Raw genomic sequence first — 16798 nt, forward strand, 5'->3', positions numbered from 1 at the left:
ATTCTCCCTGGGTCCAGTTTTCGCCAAATTGGAATTGAATACGGGGATAAGCGGGGACACGCGTGATACTTTTCGCTCCAAATTGAATACGGGACTAAATCTCTTGCCCAAGTCTAAATTCTTTAATGCATCCAATTGCTTCCACATGATGGGAGGATTACACATGTGCAACAAGCAGGTGTACCCAATAAAGTGTGAATAAACATGACCCAATGAAAGAGAATCAAACCTTAATGCCCCCCATACATCAGAGATTGATTGCAGCAATCGTGCAATCGATAGAAAAAGGGAAAGATTTTTATACACAATCGATTGCAAATTGCACGATTGCTGCAATCAATCTCTGATGTATGGGGGCCTTTAGAAAGACAGACTGATGTAGGAATGTTACATTTACTCCCATAAAACTTTTATTCAACAGCTTTACAAGGGTATATATACAGGATAGTTTATTACTGGTAGAACCTTTCATCCACAAACACCACTCTCAGCTCATCAGTCTTGTGAGTGATTTGCACAATGCACTGACATGTTCCCGCCGCTATGTATAGTTACAGGTGAGAGGGACCCAGCTCTTACATCCCTTTTACTGAGACAAGAAATACATAAGACTGCGAGATGTCATCGCTGTTCTGTGTAGGGTCAATCAGAGGCACTTGATGAAAGCAATATTACTGTGTGCTGCCCAGGGTGCAGACGACTGAACCGTCCAAAAATGGTACAAATCCAGAGCTCCATAGTAAGAGGGACCGGAATCCTAAAAGCGCGGAGCCCCGTAGTCATCCGGCATCCTCTCAATATTGTACCTACAGGAGAGACGGACACGATTAGCTCTGGAACAAAAACTGGTACTCTGATACTCTGGGAAGGATGCTTAAGGGAGGGAACCCGGTGATCACCATCGCCCCAGTTCTAACCTGTGGTTTGAGATGTACATGATAGGAACCCCAGGAATCTTTCGGATTCTCCTTTTAAGGTCTCGGTCCACCGTGGCCACAATGTAACATTTGTGCTGTTGAAAGGGAATGAAAAACGTTAGTCAGAATGTGCCGTGGTGCCATTATTTTTTTAGGTCTGTGTATATCACCCAGCAATATATACAACCTACCTTCAACACCAAAACAAAGGAGGATGCCAACGATTAGAATACAGGCGCCGGAATCCTGACACCCGACAGAATTCTGGCACCGAAGATAAGTAGTGGGGTTAAGTTTAGGCACCAGGGAGGGAGGGTTAGGATACTGACCGACAGGTGTCTGTATCCTAACCCTTTTGAAATGCCGGAGTCGGGATTTTGACCTCCGGGATCCCCAGCATCAGCATTCCGTACCCAACTCCTGACACGTTCACCCCCCACTCCATCTAATCCTATGTCACAAACATGAGCACCCGCTACAGTCAGAGATACAATGTAACATTACTCTGTTACTTACCTGAGTGACTCTCTGTACAAGGCAGTCATCTGCATAGGTTCCCTTGTGAGTACACGGCAGTCTCTCAAATGTTGGATCCTTGGCTATCCTACGAGAGATAATCACAATGTACTGAGGCAGCTGGCCCCGAGAATCTGCCGTCTATGTAAGCTGTACCCAGATACTGCATTACACCAGCTGCACAACGCTGTACCAAAGACACTCTTCTGTCTGTATTACAGCAAGTACTTTATGTCGCTCAGCCAGAGGGAGAAAGGAGATGGGTCTACACGCTGTGGTGGAAGCTGGCAGACTCAGAAGAAAAGGGTTCTGCCAGTCTACCAGCCGAGTTCAACCTGAACTGAGCAGTTCTAGTTCCTGCAACCCTCTTGTAGCATCTAAGACAGGAAGGTTCTGCTCTCCGCAGTGCTAGTGACTGGCGATTATAACCACTACACACAGGGACTGATCCATGTCCATGCTGCCCGGGGTCACCTCAACACTTACTAAGCAGCACAAGCAGCTGGCAGAAAGGCCTTATGGGTAGTCAAGCGGTATACTGACACAGTCCTTGCAAAACCCAGTGCCTTCCCCTCCCGCAGCTGGGAACGTTCATGTCCACACCCTACAAGTCCAGGGAGGGATGTTCCCGAACGATCAGGTTATGAAGGGTTTTGCCCTCTACTTAACTGATAAATGGAAAACTTTATTAATGTCCTATAAGTGTGTGTGTTCAGTAAATGGGATTTTAAAGAAGAGCGCCAGTCTTCTGCGCACATCAGTCAGAGCACAGCGGTGCTGCCTGGGGCATTCTGCTGACGCTCACCCCCTGACTCTGGCTCAAAGAGGACTCTGGGCCTGATTCAGTAAGGAACGCAGTAGCTTATACGCACGCAATCGGTGGATTAATTTGCACTGCGCATGCATCACAGTGTGCTGGGCGCGGCGTTAGGAATTGAGAACGCAGTGACTACGTAGACCCATGGCAGAGTGATTGACAGGAAGTTCTGTTTGTGGGTGGTGACGGGGTGGGGGTTGTGTGGGCGAACGCAGACACGCCAGTGCATTTCAACGCCACTGCAGGGGCGTGCATATATTATCCACTGCGATACCAGATGCCGCCTGAGGCGTCATAGCGTGCACATAGGTAATTCCTGAGTAAGGTCTGTGCTTCTCTCACTGTCCGATGTTACCGATTGTTTCACTATGTTGGCCAAGTATATGGATGCGAGTAAGGGGCAGTGGGCGGCCTTATGTCAGACTGCGAACGTTTACGAATGTAACATTTAAATAACACCGCCGATATCATCATAGCAGTTGCGTGCATATAAGCGGAATAGCGATCCGTAGTGAATCAGGCCCTCTGTGACCAATTGTGAGATGTCTTGTCCAATCTCCTAAGATCAGACAACCAGACCCAGCCTTCTTCTATGCCCATTACAAACAAGCCCCTGCATTCCCAGCAGCACTTACCTGAGAGCTACTCTATATTTCTGTCCCAGTTTCTCCAGCTCCGCCATGACACAGTCGGTAATACAAGGAACACCTGCGATATTCAAAAAGGCAACAGAAGAACAGAATCAGTCACCACGGAAACTTGCAGAGATCCCATGGCGAACGCGCCCAGTAAATAAAGGGAATACTCACACTTAGCATAGAGACAATCCATCATGGATTGTACAATATCCAGCTTCGCTTTGATAGAGAAGTTAATGAAGTTCGTATCCACCAGGATATAGTAGGGAGGTCCCAGGTTAGTGTTATATTGGAAGAAAAGGCAGGATGGAACCTGAGGGCTAACAGAGGAGAGCAGCTATCAGTCAATGACTAGGCATGTCATCTACTACCTGAGGACTAACAGGAGAGCAGCTATCAATCAGTGACTAGGCATGCCAGCTACTACCTGAGGACTAACAGAGGAGAGCAGCTATCAGTCAGTGACTAGGCATGTCACATACTACCTGAGGACTAACAGAGGAGAGCAGCTATCAGTCAGTGACTAGGCATGTCACATACTACCTGAGGGGTAACAGAGGAGAGCAGCTATCAGTCAGTGACTAGGCATGTCACCTACTACTTGAGGGGTAACAGGAGAGCAGCTATCAGTCAGTGACTAGGCATGTCATCTACTACCTGAGGGCTAACAGAGGAGAGCAGCTATCAATCAGTGACTAGGCATGTCATCTACTACCTGAGGGCTAACAGAGGAGAGCAGCTATCAGTCAGTGACTAGGCATGTCATCTACTACCTGAGGGCTAACAGAGGAGAGCAGCTATCAGTCAGTGACTAGGCATGCCAGCTAGTACCTGAGGACTAACAGAGGAGAGCAGCTATCAATCAGTGACTAGGCATGTCATCTACTACCTGAGGACTAACAGAGGAGAGCAGCTATCAATCAGTGACTAGGCATGTCATCTACTACCTGAGGGCTAACAGAGGAGAGCAGCTATCAGTCAGTGACTAGGCATGTCATCTACTACCTGAGGGCTAACAGAGGAGAGCAGCTATCAGTCAGTGACTAGGCATGTCATCTACTACCTGAGGGCTAACAGGAGAGCAGCTATCAATCAGTGACTAGGCATGTCATCTACTACCTGAGGACTAACAGAGGAGAGCAGCTATCAGTCAGTGACTAGGCATGTCATCTACTACCTGAGGACTAACAGAGGAGAGCAGCTATCAGTCAGTGACTAGGCATGTCATCTACTACCTGAGGGCTAACAGAGGAGAGCAGCTATCAGTCAGTGACTAGGCATGTCATCTACTACCTGAGGGCTAACAGAGGAGAGCAGCTATCAGTCAGTGACTAGGCATGTCATCTACTACCTGAGGACTAACAGAGGAGAGCAGCTATCAGTCAGTGACTAGGCATGTCATCTACTACCTGAGGGGTAACAGAGGAGAGCAGCTATCAGTCAGTGACTAGGCATGTCATCTACTACCAGAGGAGAGCAGCTATCAGTCAGTGACTAGGCATGTCATCTACTACCTGAGGACTAACAGAGGAGAGCAGCTATCAGTCAGTGACTAGGCATGTCATCTACTACCTGAGGGCTAACAGAGGAGAGCAGCTATCAGTCAGTGACTAGGCATGTCAACTACTACCTGAGGGCTAACAGAGGAGAGCAGCTATCAGTCAGTGACTAGGCATGTCATCTACTACCTGAGGACTAACAGAGGAGAGCAGCTATCAGTCAGTGACTAGGCATGTCATCTACTACCTGAGGGGTAACAGAGGAGAGCAGCTATCAGTCAGTGACTAGGCATGTCATCTACTACCTGAGGGGTAACAGAGGAGAGCAGCTATCAGTCAGTGACTAGGCATGTCATCTACTACCAGAGGAGAGCAGCTATCAGTCAGTGACTAGGCATGTCATCTACTACCTGAGGGCTAACAGGAGAGCAGCTATCAGTCAGTGACTAGGCATGTCATCTACTACCTGAGGGCTAACAGGAGAGCAGCTATCAATCAGTGACTAGGCATGTCATCTACTACCTGAGGACTAACAGAGGAGAGCAGCTATCAGTCAGTGACTAGGCATGTCATCTACTACCTGAGGACTAACAGAGGAGAGCAGCTATCAGTCAGTGACTAGGCATGTCATCTACTACCTGAGGGGTAACAGAGGAGAGCAGCTATCAGTCAGTGACTAGGCATGTCATCTACTACCAGAGGAGAGCAGCTATCAGTCAGTGACTAGGCATGTCATCTACTACCTGAGGGCTAACAGAGGAGAGCAGCTATCAGTCAGTGACTAGGCATGTCATCTACTACCTGAGGGCTAACAGAGGAGAGCAGCTATCAGTCAGTGACTAGGCATGTCATCTACTACCTGAGGGCTAACAGAGGAGAGCAGCTATCAGTCAGTGACTAGGCATGTCATCTACTACCTGAGGGCTAACAGAGGAGAGCAGCTATCAGTCAGTGACTAGGCATGTCATCTACTACCAGAGGAGAGCAGCTATCAGTCAGTGACTAGGCATGTCATCTACTACCTGAGGGCTAACAGAGGAGAGCAGCTGTAACCTCAGAGAGAGCTTAAACATTTCATTTGGTGATGTTTACAACATGCTAAGGCTCTGATTGGCTACAGGTAACCCTTTCCCACCTCATCTGATATAAATCATTAATTTACTGTATATATCTTTATATTTTCGCAATGTGTTTTAACCATTGCAAATTTTACACTAATTTCACCCAAAACTGAAAACCTGAAATATCAAAAGTGAAACCTGCTCCTCTGGGTCCTGTGCTTGTTAGATTTGCTGGGTCCCCTGGCATTACCGGTCACTACTCCTCTCGCTCATGAACGCAACCCACTAGCAGCATATTTTCATGGACAATAAATTGCCTTCCGAGAGAGCGCGATGGCACGAGCAAGGAGAGTGCGGCAAAAATCTCTCCGCCCAGCACTCAGATACCAATAACATGCTGCCAGATAAGACACCTTTGAGGACCGACTTGCACTACAATTCCAGTAGTTAGAACACTTTCACAGAGCACCTGTCATCTACACACAGTGATGGCAGCCATTCTCATTCATCACTTCACCAGGAGCCAGTGACCAGACAGGAGGACCTCATGAAGAGTGCAGGGCTGGGGCTCATGTCAGGAGGAGGAATATAGAGGGACCTCATGAAGAATGCAGGGCTGGGGCTCATGTCAGGAGGAGGAATACAGAGTGATCTCATGAAGAGTACAGGGCTGCGGCTCATGTCAGGAGGAGGAATACAGGGGGACCTCATGAAGAGTGCAGGGCTGGGGCTAATGTCAGTAGGAAGAATACAGGGTGACATCATGAAAAATGAAGACTGCAGGGCTGGGGCTCATGTCAGGAGGGGGAATACAGAGGGACCTCATGAAGAGTGCAGGGCTGGGGGCTCATGTCAGGAGGAGGAATACAGAGGGACCTCATGAAGAGTGCAGGGCTGGGGGCTCATGTCAGGAGGAGGAATACAGAGGGACCACATGAAGAGCACAGGGCTGGGGGCTCATGTCAGGAGGAGGAATACAGAGGGACCTCATGAAGAGTGCAGGGCTGGGGCTCATGTCAGGAGGAGGAATACAGAGGGACCTCATGAAGAATGCAGGGCTGGTGGCTCATGTCAGAGGAGGAATAGAGAGGGACCTCATGAAGAGTGCAGGGCTGGGGCTAATGTCAGAGGGAGGAATACAGAGGGACCTCATGAATAGTGCAGGGCTGGGGGCTCATGTCAGAGGAGGAATAGAGAGGGACCTCATGAAGAGTACAGGGCTGGGGCTCATGTCAGGAGGAGGAATACAGAGGGACCTCATGAAGAGTGCAGGGCTGGGGCTAATGTCAGGAGGAAGAATACAGGGTGACATCAAGAAAAATGAAGAATGCAGGGCTGGGGGCTCATGTCAGAGGGGGAATACAGAGGGACCTCATGAAGAGTGCAGGGCTGGGGCTCATGTCAGGAGGAGGAATACAGGAGGGACCTCATGAAGAGCGCAGGGCGGGGGGCTCCTGTCAGAGGGAGGAATACAGAGGGACCTCATGAAGAGCGCAGGGCTGGGGGCTCCTGTCAGAGGGAGGAATACAGAGGGACCTCATGAAGAGCGCAGGGCTGGGGGCTCCTGTCAGAAGGAAGAATACAGAGTGATCTCATGAAGAGTGCAGGGCTGGGGCTCATGTCAGGAGGGGGAATACAGAGGGACCTCATGAAGAGTGCAGGGCTGGGGCTTATGTCAGGAGGAAGAATACAGGGTGACATCATGAAAAATTAAGACTGCAGGGCTGGGGCTCATGTCAGGAGGGGGAATACAGAGGGACCTCATGAAGAGTGCAGGGCTGCGGCTCATGTCAGGAGGAGGAATACAGGGGGACCTCATGAAGAGTGCAGGGCTGGGGCTAATGACAGTATGAAGAATACAGGGTGACATCATGAAAAATGAAGACTGCAGGGCTGGGGCTCATGTCAGGAGGGGGAATACAGAGGGACCTCATGAAGAGTGCAGGGCTGGGGGCTCATGTCAGGAGGAGGAATACAGAGGGACCTCATGAAGAGTGCAGGGCTGGGGGCTCATGTCAGGAGGAGGAATACAGAGGGACCACATGAAGAGCACAGGGCTGGGGGCTCATGTCAGGAGGAGGAATACAGAGGGACCTCATGAAGAGTGCAGGGCTGGGGCTCATGTCAGGAGGAGGAATACAGAGGGACCTCATGAAGAATGCAGGGCTGGTGGCTCATGTCAGAGGAGGAATACAGAGGGACCTCATGAATAGTGCAGGGCTGGGGGCTCATGTCAGAGGAGGAATAGAGAGGGACCTCATGAAGAGTACAGGGCTGGGGCTCATGTCAGGAGGAGGAATACAGAGGGACCTCATGAAGAGTGCAGGGCTGGGGCTAATGTCAGGAGGAAGAATACAGGGTGACATCATGAAAAATGAAGAATGCAGGGCTGGTGGCTCATGTCAGAGGAGGAATACAGAGGGACCTCATGAATAGTGCAGGGCTGGGGGCTCATGTCAGAGGGGGAATACAGAGGGACCTCATGAAGAGTGCAGGGCTGGGGCTCATGTCAGGAGGAGGAATACAGGAGGGACCTCATGAAGAGCGCAGGGCTGGGGGCTCCTGTCAGAGGGAGGAATACAGAGGGACCTCATGAAGAGCGCAGGGCTGGGGGCTCCTGTCAGAGGGAGGAATACAGAGGGACCTCATGAAGAGCGCAGGGCTGGGGGCTCCTGTCAGAGGGGGAATACAGAGGGACCTCATGAAGAGTGCAGGGCTGGGGCTCATGTCAGGAGGGGGAATACAGAGGGACCTCATGAAGAGTGCAGGGCTGGGGCTTATGTCAGGAGGAAGAATACAGGGTGACATCATGAAAAATTAAGACTGCAGGGCTGGGGCTCATGTCAGGAGGGGGAATACAGAGGGACCTCATGAAGAGTGCAGGGCTGGGGCTAATGTCAGTATGAAGAATACAGGGTGACATCATGAAAAATGAAGACTGCAGGGCTGGGGCTCATGTCAGGAGGGGGAATACAGAGGGACCTCATGAAGAGTGCAGGGCTGGGGATCATGTCAGGAGGAGGAATACAGGAGGGACCTCATGAAGAGCGCAGGGCTGGGGGCTCCTGTCAGAGGGAGGAATACAGAGGGACCTCATGAAGAGTGCAGGGCTGGGGGCTCATGTGAGGGGAGGAACAGAGGCACGTCAAGCTTTGGTAACAATATTTCGCCTCACACACTATAATACACGGGTGTTACATAGTTATTTCCACACAACAAAACTTACACTTCTCTCTCTTTTATGACGGACGGATCTTTCTCCTTCTTCTGCTGAGTCTTTGCCCGATCACTTTCTTTACTAGTGAAAAAGAGTAATGAGTATGAGGCACAGATTAGAGTTATAGCCGCCGGTACCCGCCATTACCACACTCACATGCGCTGATCATGGAGGCTAATCCGCTTTTTCATCACAGCGTATTTCCTAGTTTTCTTTTGCTTCCCCTGAAAACAGAAAGTAGCCGAGTGTTAGATGTAAGGGGATAAGAGATTGCAGATGATCCCTATGTACCTCGCAGCCTCATATTAGGGTAGGGATCTATAAAGCATGTCCCACACAGGCTAATGAACCATAGCCAGACATATACGGGGGGGGAAATTCAATTGCTGCGTAGGAGGTGATAATTATTGAGCGCCCAGTTTTGCAATTCAGTTGTTCTTGGCACTCATTACTTATCACCCTCTTCGCGCCCTATCAGACCGGGTTTAGCCATGTAAAAACAGCTAAACCCCCGTCTAAAGTCCTGGTTAGGGTGCCGTCACTGCGGTTAGGGCGCCCCAACAACGGGTTTCTTGCACATTTTTTTGCTCGCACCCTCCAGAGAGTGTGAGCAGAAGTGCCGGCGCCTATCGCGCTCAGACGGAGCAACAATTGAATTGTTCAGTCAGGCAACTTATAAAAAAAAAAAAAAAACACCGGCCAAACAATTGCATCACCCCCACAGAATTGTACAATGCTGCAAAGATAATCAGAGCCTAAATACAAATTGCAATATGGATGAAACAATACTCGTGCAGAGCAGGAGATAAACCACAAATGAGAGGATTACAGAGAGAACAAGTCCCAACTCACACCTAAAAATCGCACAGCAGCCAAAGGCTGCGAGAGAGAGACGAAGAGATGTGCGCAGGGCAAGGCATGCCATGGGGTCAGACGAAAACACTGCAGGGAACACCAGTCTCCAGACTTATGGTACTTTTGAACAGCAGTACGACTAGTGTAAAGGTACCCAAGAGAGATAGAGAGAGAGAGAGAGATATACATACACACACGGTATCAGTAGTTATTCTGTATTAGTCTGCATAACTCTCCATCACACTACACTGCTCCACTTTGAGCAGCATAAAAATCAGCTTCACTTTGCACATTCCAGAAAGTCAGGGCGCGGGCAACTGAAAGCTGGGAAAGCTGCTGAAAAGGGTTATAGTTTATGCCCTGAACAGAAAGAACTGGGAAGCCTTGCTACTCGCTGCTTAGGAGCAACAATGACGGACATCACACTATAATGGACAGGAATGAGTCTCCTGAGCCATAACAAACAGACCTGTAGCCCCAAAGTGACAATCCCCACACTGCCCCCAATTCCTTTAGAGACCAAACTGTGCTAACGTACACCAATGTCCAGACAACAGCAACCCCTCCCATACAGTGTAACCCCAATACCCTGACACCTGTAACCGCACTATACAGTGTAACCAAAAATACCCAGACACCTGTAACCGCACTATACAGTGTAACCCCAATACCCAGACACCTGTAACCGCACTATACAGTGTAACCCCAATACCCAGACACCTGTAACCGCACTATACAGTGTAACCCCAATACTCAGACACCTGTAACCGCACTATACAGTGTAACCCCAATACCCAGACACCAGTAACCGCACTATACAGTGTAACCCAAATACCCTGACACCTGTAACCGCACTATACAGTGTAACCCAAATACCCTGACACCTGGGTAGAGTGTACAGAAGGGGGGGGGGGGGGGGAAATCAGTTTCCAGGATATTGGGGTCACCCTGTACCTCAATATCCTGACACCTGTGATTCCCAACTTACAGGGTGCCCCCAATATCCTGACACCTGCGCTCTCCCCCTCAGAGTTACTCCAATGCAGCCCCAATATCATGGTACCTGTGATCCCCCCTTCCGTACAGAGTGATCCTAACATCTCAGCAGGAAACTCTCCCAGGCCACACTGAACACATACCAAACTCTGAGCCCGGACCCCGTCCCGGCACAGTGACCCTATCCCTCCCCTCCCCGGGCGCACAAGAAAAACTCAGACGAGACCATCCCTCCGTACCATGCTTCTGCTTCAGCTACGTTCTGTCGCACGATGATTACGTCACACCATCGCCAACCGCGCATACATCGTCCCCTTTGCCCGGTTACCATAGTGACGATGGATTGGCACCTAGTACCGGAAGTCCCGCCCACTTATACGGAACCGGCTCTCTCGCTGTCACATGACGTCACGAACCCAAACAAACAGAGGAGGGAGCCGGTGACCTTTCACCTTCCGCATATATTCCCCAGAGGGTAAGAATGGAGATAGCGGGTTGGAGGAAGAGGGGGAGCGGTAATTAGACGGGAGGGCGAGAAGAGGGGAGCGGGAAGACGGTTGGGTAATAAGCGAGAAGAGGGGGAGCAGGTGTTGGGAAGGGTGAGAAGAGGGGGAGCAGGTGTTGGGGAAGTGGGTGGTGTGGGGAAGGGTGAGTAGAGGGGGACGTGGGCGGTGTGGGGAAGGGTGAGAAGAGGGAGAGCAGGTGTTGGGGAAGTGGGTGGTGTGGGGAAGGGTGAGAAGAGGGGGAGCAGGTGTTGGGGAAGTGGGTGGTGTGGGGAAGGGTGAGAAGAGGGGGAGCAGGTGTTGGGGAAGTGGGTGGTGTGGGGAAGGGTGAGAAGAGGGGGAGCAGGTGTTGGGGAAGTGGGTGGTGTGGGGAAGGGTGAGAAGAGGGGGAGCAGGTGTTGGGGAAGTGGGTGGTGTGGGGAAGGGTGAGAAGAGGGGGAGCAGGTGTTGGGGAAGGGTGAGAAGAGGGGGAGCAGGTGTTGGGGAAGTGGGTGGTGTGGGGAAGGGTGAGAAGAGGGAGAGCAGGTGTTGGGGAAGTGGGTGGTGTGGGGAAGGGTGAGAAGAGGGGGAGCAGGTGTTGGGGAAGTGGGTGGTGTGGGGAAGGGTGAGAAGAGGGAGAGCAGGTGTTGGGGAAGTGGGTGGTGTGGGGAAGGGTGAGAAGAGGGGGAGCAGGTGTTGGGGAAGTGGGTGGTGTGGGGAAGGGTGAGTAGAGGGGGAGCAGGTGTTGGGGAAGTGGGTGGTGTGGGGAAGGGTGAGTAGAGGGGGACGTGGGCGGTGTGGGGAAGGGTGAGAAGAGGGGGAGCAGGTGTTGGGGAAGTGGGTGGTGTGGGGAAGGGTGAGAAGAGGGGGAGCAGGTGTTGGGGAAGTGGGTGGTGTGGGGAAGGGTGAGAAGAGGGGGAGCAGGTGTTGGGGAAGTGGGTGGTGTGGGGAAGGGTGAGAAGAGGGGGAGCAGGTGTTGGAGAAGTGCGTGGTGTGGGGAAGGGTGAGAAGAGGGAGAGCAGGTGTTGGGAAAGTGGGTGGTGTGGGGAAGGGTGAGAAGAGGGGGAGCAGGTGTTGGGGAAGTGGGTGGTGTGGGGAAGGGTGAGAAGAGGGGGAGCAGGTGTTGGGGAAGTGGGTGGTGTGGGGAAGGGTGAGAAGAGGGAGAGCAGGTGTTGGGGAAGTGGGTGGTGTGGGGAATGGTGAGAAGAGGGGGAACAGGTGTTGGAGAAGTGGGTGGTGTGGGGAAGGGTGAGAAGAGGGGGAGCAGGTGTTGGGGAAGTGGGTGGTGTGGGGAAGGGTGAGTAGAGGGGGACGTGGGCGGTGTGGGGAAGGGTGAGAAGAGGGGGAGCAGGTGTTGGGGAAGTGGGTGGTGTGGGGAAGGGTGAGAAGAGGGAGAGCAGGTGTTGGGGAAGTGGGTGGTGTGGGGAATGGTGAGAAGAGGGGGAACAGGTGTTGGAGAAGTGGGTGGTGTGGGGAAGGGTGAGAAGAGGGGGAGCAGGTGTTGGGGAAGTGGGTGGTGTGGGGAAGGGTGAGTAGAGGGGGACGTGGGCGGTGTGGGGAAGGGTGAGAAGAGGGGGAGCAGGTGTTGGGGAAGTGGGTGGTGTGGGGAAGGGTGAGTAGAGGGGGACGTGGGCGGTGTGGGGAAGGGTGAGAAGAGGGAGAGCAGGTGTTGGGGAAGTGGGTGGTGTGGGGAAGGTTGAGAAGAGGGGGAGCAGGTGTTGGGGAAGTGGGTGGTGTGGGGAAGGGTGAGAAGAGGGGGAGCAGGTGTTGGGGAAGTGGGTGGTGTGGGGAAGGGTGAGAAGAGGGGGAGCAGGTGTTGGGGAAGTGGGTGGTGTGGGGAAGGGTGAGAAGAGGGGGAGCAGGTGTTGGGGAAGTGGGTGGTGGGTAGAAATTAATAAGTGTCAGTGAAAAAGGAGGGGTGGTCAGAGAAAATGATTGGTGAGGTGAGCAGGAGTACAGTAGAGCTAATAATATAGGTAGGGAGGGGCGAATAAGGGTAACTGTAAAGGGCTAGATGGGGTGAGTTGGAATTACAGTAAAGGTGGGGAGGGTAGAGTAGGGATCATTTATTAACAGTTACTAATCTAGCACCAATATATTCTGCTGCGCTTCACAATTGGGATGAGATTAAAGTTGGGAGTGTAGAGTGGGAATGGGAGTAGGCATCACAATAGAGGCGGGGAGGGAGTCTTCTAATATTCACCATCTTTCTGTAGGTTTCCATAGCCTCTGATTTGGACGTAGAGGTCACTCCCGGTATATCTCAGCAGAAGATAATCTCTGCCTTTTCTGAGACATGTGGAGGTGGAGATGCTATGAAGAAATCGCCTTTCGTTCTGCGCACTGATGTTGTACATTATTGGTAAGGCATCAAGATCAGTCCCGCACATTGAGGTCTTGAGTCTCTGTAATACAGCCCTGTCCCTTATACTGCCCTCTAACACAGAGGTGTTTCCCATCCTCACGGAACAGTGTATGCCTGTTATTCCTGCGCTCTGGATGATTTCTGTTCCAAGGGCTAGTTCTCCCCCGACTACAGGGTAGCTCTTCTTGCGTTGCGGCACGGGTACTGGATAGCAGCTACACCTAGATTATATCGGTCTAGTCTAAATGTGCTGCTTCCATCTAGTCCTGGGGGGGGGACTGTTTCATCCAGGTACAACCTGCACAATGATTGTTGGTTTCAGAAGAGGCTTTACATGCTATACACCAGTGGTCTCCAATGTTAATTGAGGTGTGAGCTACGTTAGAAAAATGAAACCTCCTGAAAAGCTACTAAAATTGTAGAAAAAAAAAAATCTGGCTAATAACCGGACAGTTGAAGGTCATTTAATGATAATGAAGAAATGTTTCATAGAAAACAACAATGCACTTAATTATTACACTGATATTGTTGTAGTTTGTAAATACAATTACGCACAGGCACATTTCACTGTTAATTACCGGCTCCGAGGAGGTACGTGCAGGAGAGGAGCAAAAGATATAGGCAGGGGTGCTGTGTGATTTTCCGGTAGGGCTGGGTGGGAGTCACTCGCTTCGCCGTAGTGTAGACGCCATGGGTGGAGCCACGGGGAAGCACATCAGGTGATTGCTGTTGAGGCTGCGGCAATCACAGATTCTACTTAACATTTAACTAGCACATTCTAGAAGATAATAGCTAGAATCTGATTGGTTGTTATGTGCAACATCTCCACTTCTAAAAGCTCTCACTTTAGGAAATTTACCCCTAAAAGTCCTGAGTGACCAGCTGCATAGAAAGCAATGGGGGAGATGTAAGAAGCCCTGAAGCGGTATCGGCGCACGTTATGAGAACTGATACCGCTTCACCCCAATGTATGATCGGGAGGTTGGGCGGTAAATGACAGGCGCTATGCGTCCCTGTCGTAATCGACACTGCTATGTACAAGATAGCAGCGCCGATAGCCTGGGCCATGTATGAACGGTCAGGTCGCCTGACCGTTCGGCCCGCTGTCGCTATCGACGGCTACAGCCTGGCGCTGCCCTTTCCCCACAGCAGGGACAGCGCTGTCCCTGCTGCGGCGGCTGCCGGCTCCAGGCTGCACGCGGGGATCTCGCGAAACTTGCGAGATCCCGCGCATGCTCAGTGGCCGGGATTGAGACAGAGCTCATCAGCACTAGGCTGATGGGCTGTGGTCTCTAGCAGGTAGCACTGAAGGGGGGAGTTATCGGTAAAAAGGAGAAGCAGGAAGCAATATAGCAGCACGGTAAGTGCCGCTATAATACATCTACATCTACCCCAATCTACCCCAAGAAGAGCTGTTTTGTCTATTACAAACTAGCCCATATGGGACAGTAAAGCACAGACCGTGCAGGCAACTTGGACTCCATGATCTGTTCATGACTCGGACATTAGTCATCAGATTGTTTGCTTCCATTTCCACACCACCCACTGACGATGGAACTAAGGGCCTGATTCAGACCCGCTGGTAAGCGGGTCAATAGCCGGGCAGTGCACACGCGCGAGACCCGTAGCGAGTGAATGGACTCACTACAAGAAGGGGCGGCTGTCGATTGTGATTGACAGCTCGCGCCGTTTTGTAGGCGTGCAGGGGGGGTGGCTGGACAAACGGAGGCGTTCCTGAAGGAGCGCCTGCCATTTGTGGGCGGCCCTACTGACATCACCAGTGATGTCAGTAGTGAACTTCCTGCTCTATTAGAGCAGGAAGTTCACTTGGGCTTGCGATGGACGAGACCCTACCACAAGGATCTCGTCGCAAGCCTGATGGTCGCGATAATCGCAACCATCGTCAGGCCGCCCGCTAAAGCTGTGGGTGGTCACCCACAGCTTAGTGAGCGGCCTGGAGACCAGTGATAAAGAAAACCGCCCCCCCCCCCCTGATTCAGAGCGAGCGCCTCTGAATCAGGGCCTAATTTCCACGTGTCGTATTCCCCGGATGTTATTTGCATTGTATGTATGGTGGATGCTGCTGTCCTCATTACGCCCTGCACAGGACTCTTTATAGTGCCCAGATTCTCAGTGTTCTCCATCTGTTTCTGTCCCCCACAGGCAGCGTCACGGGCTTGATGTGCGTGCTTTTGATCACCATTAAATTCCTGTTTGAACTAAGTTCCAGAGTCCTTACCTTCTGGCACCATGACGGTCGGGAACGTGGCACAGAGCGTACCATATATAACTATGTGCGGGGAAAATACCTGGAGCCCCGCTCCTGCCAAGTGTCGTGGGACTGGAATGAGCCCTGCGAGGTGGGACAGTCCATGGGATTTCGAGTGCATGTACGTAGACTGAAGCCTGCATAATATTTCTCTCCTGTATTATTCTCTCGCCTTGTCTCATTGTTCCATCCCTCGTCCCTGGCGCTCGTGTCTCTGCCCAGCCATCTCCGCCGTCGCTCCTGACACTGCTGTCTAATGCTGCCGCTTCCCAGTTGTATTACAGGAATGGACACCCGTTCCCGGTCATGGGGACTGGTGCCCTGCGGGTCCGGGTCTCGCACACTGAGCTTTCGCTTGAAGTCCCGGTGACTCTGGAGATTGTGCAGGATCCCATGAGGAATGTGGTGAAAGCTGCCTTCACAGTACGGAGGTCTGGGAGATATCAGATCAGCATCAGCGCCGGTGGTCTTAATGTCGGCTATAGCCCTTATTACAAGGTCTTCCTCCCAGGTAAGAGGGGAACGTTGCAAATGAGTAGGGAATAGTTGTCCTTTATTGTGGCCATGATATCACCGCTGGTTCCTTGTAGGCGTGGTAGTCCCAGCAAAGACGCAGATTGTCGGTCACTTTTCCACGCTGGTCCTGACCTGTGGGGAGCAGCATCTGCTACAGATCGCGCCGCGTGACCAGTACGGCAACCCAGCGAGTGACAGTGTGAGAGGCCTGGAGGGCTACACGTTGACCCTGAGTGAGGTGAGCGGGATGTCTCTGTGAGCCCTGTGCTGGTTGTTGCCATTTCCCTAAATTCCTGTGAGTGATCTGTTTCTCTTCCGCTAGCTGGGTGTGGTGGGTATGGCTGACGGCTGCTGTCAGACAACTGTTTGTATCGGGAAACAGAACCGGGTTCTGCTGCACCTCACTCTGCTCCAGACGGGATGTTTCCAGGCCACGCTACGTTACCAGGGACAGCCGATCAGCAACGGACACTTCAATATCATTGTTCTGAGTGGTGAGGTCCTCCCCTGGAGTGTGGTGCATGTAGCTTTCCTCAGATGTCCATGTATAGAGCGGACACAATGTTTTAGTGTATTATCTCTCTAGTGTCGCTGTGTCCAGGAGTCAGACAGCAAGGAACTTGGACTCTAGTTTCCCTGTCATTACAGCC

At 51.6% G+C, this 16798-nt stretch overlaps 2 protein-coding genes across 7 annotated transcripts in view; one reads left to right on the forward strand and one right to left on the reverse strand.

The window, feature by feature from the left end:
- Positions 1-387: 387 nt before the first annotated feature.
- FCF1 (FCF1 rRNA-processing protein) lies at positions 388-10863 on the reverse strand. Of its 4 annotated transcripts, none has more exons than XM_088447490.1 (8): positions 10756-10863; positions 8822-8889; positions 8675-8746; positions 3060-3208; positions 2886-2958; positions 1434-1521; positions 918-1012; positions 388-806 (listed from the first exon to the last, which is right to left on the reverse strand). In XM_088447490.1, exons 1-8 carry the CDS (start codon positions 10756-10758, stop codon positions 758-760), a joined length of 597 nt encoding a protein of 198 aa, XP_088303616.1. In that variant the 5' UTR covers positions 10759-10863; the 3' UTR covers positions 388-757. The 4 variants fall into 4 exon arrangements, with proteins under 4 accessions (XP_088303616.1, XP_088303617.1, XP_088303619.1 ...); XM_088447491.1 differs by lacking the exon at positions 10756-10863 and adding an exon at positions 10660-10697; XM_088447493.1 differs by lacking the exon at positions 10756-10863 and adding an exon at positions 10584-10604.
- Positions 10864-10885: 22 nt separating this feature from the next.
- AREL1 (apoptosis resistant E3 ubiquitin protein ligase 1) overlaps positions 10886-16798 on the forward strand; it is a 57953-nt gene continuing 52040 nt past the window's right edge. Inside the window, exons 1-6 of one of the 3 annotated variants that reach the window (XM_088447487.1) lie at positions 10886-10991; positions 13215-13360; positions 15527-15753; positions 15906-16143; positions 16223-16386; positions 16471-16642. In XM_088447487.1, coding sequence (XP_088303613.1) covers positions 13345-13360; positions 15527-15753; positions 15906-16143; positions 16223-16386; positions 16471-16642 — 817 coding nt within the window. In that variant the 5' untranslated portion in view covers positions 10886-10991; positions 13215-13344. The other 2 variants (XM_088447488.1, XM_088447489.1) reach the window with 2 other exon arrangements.

This window comes from Taudactylus pleione, unplaced genomic scaffold (genome assembly GCF_031769625.1).
Source record: "Taudactylus pleione unplaced genomic scaffold, aTauple2 ptg000433l, whole genome shotgun sequence".
Taxonomy (NCBI): Eukaryota; Metazoa; Chordata; class Amphibia; order Anura; family Myobatrachidae; genus Taudactylus; species Taudactylus pleione.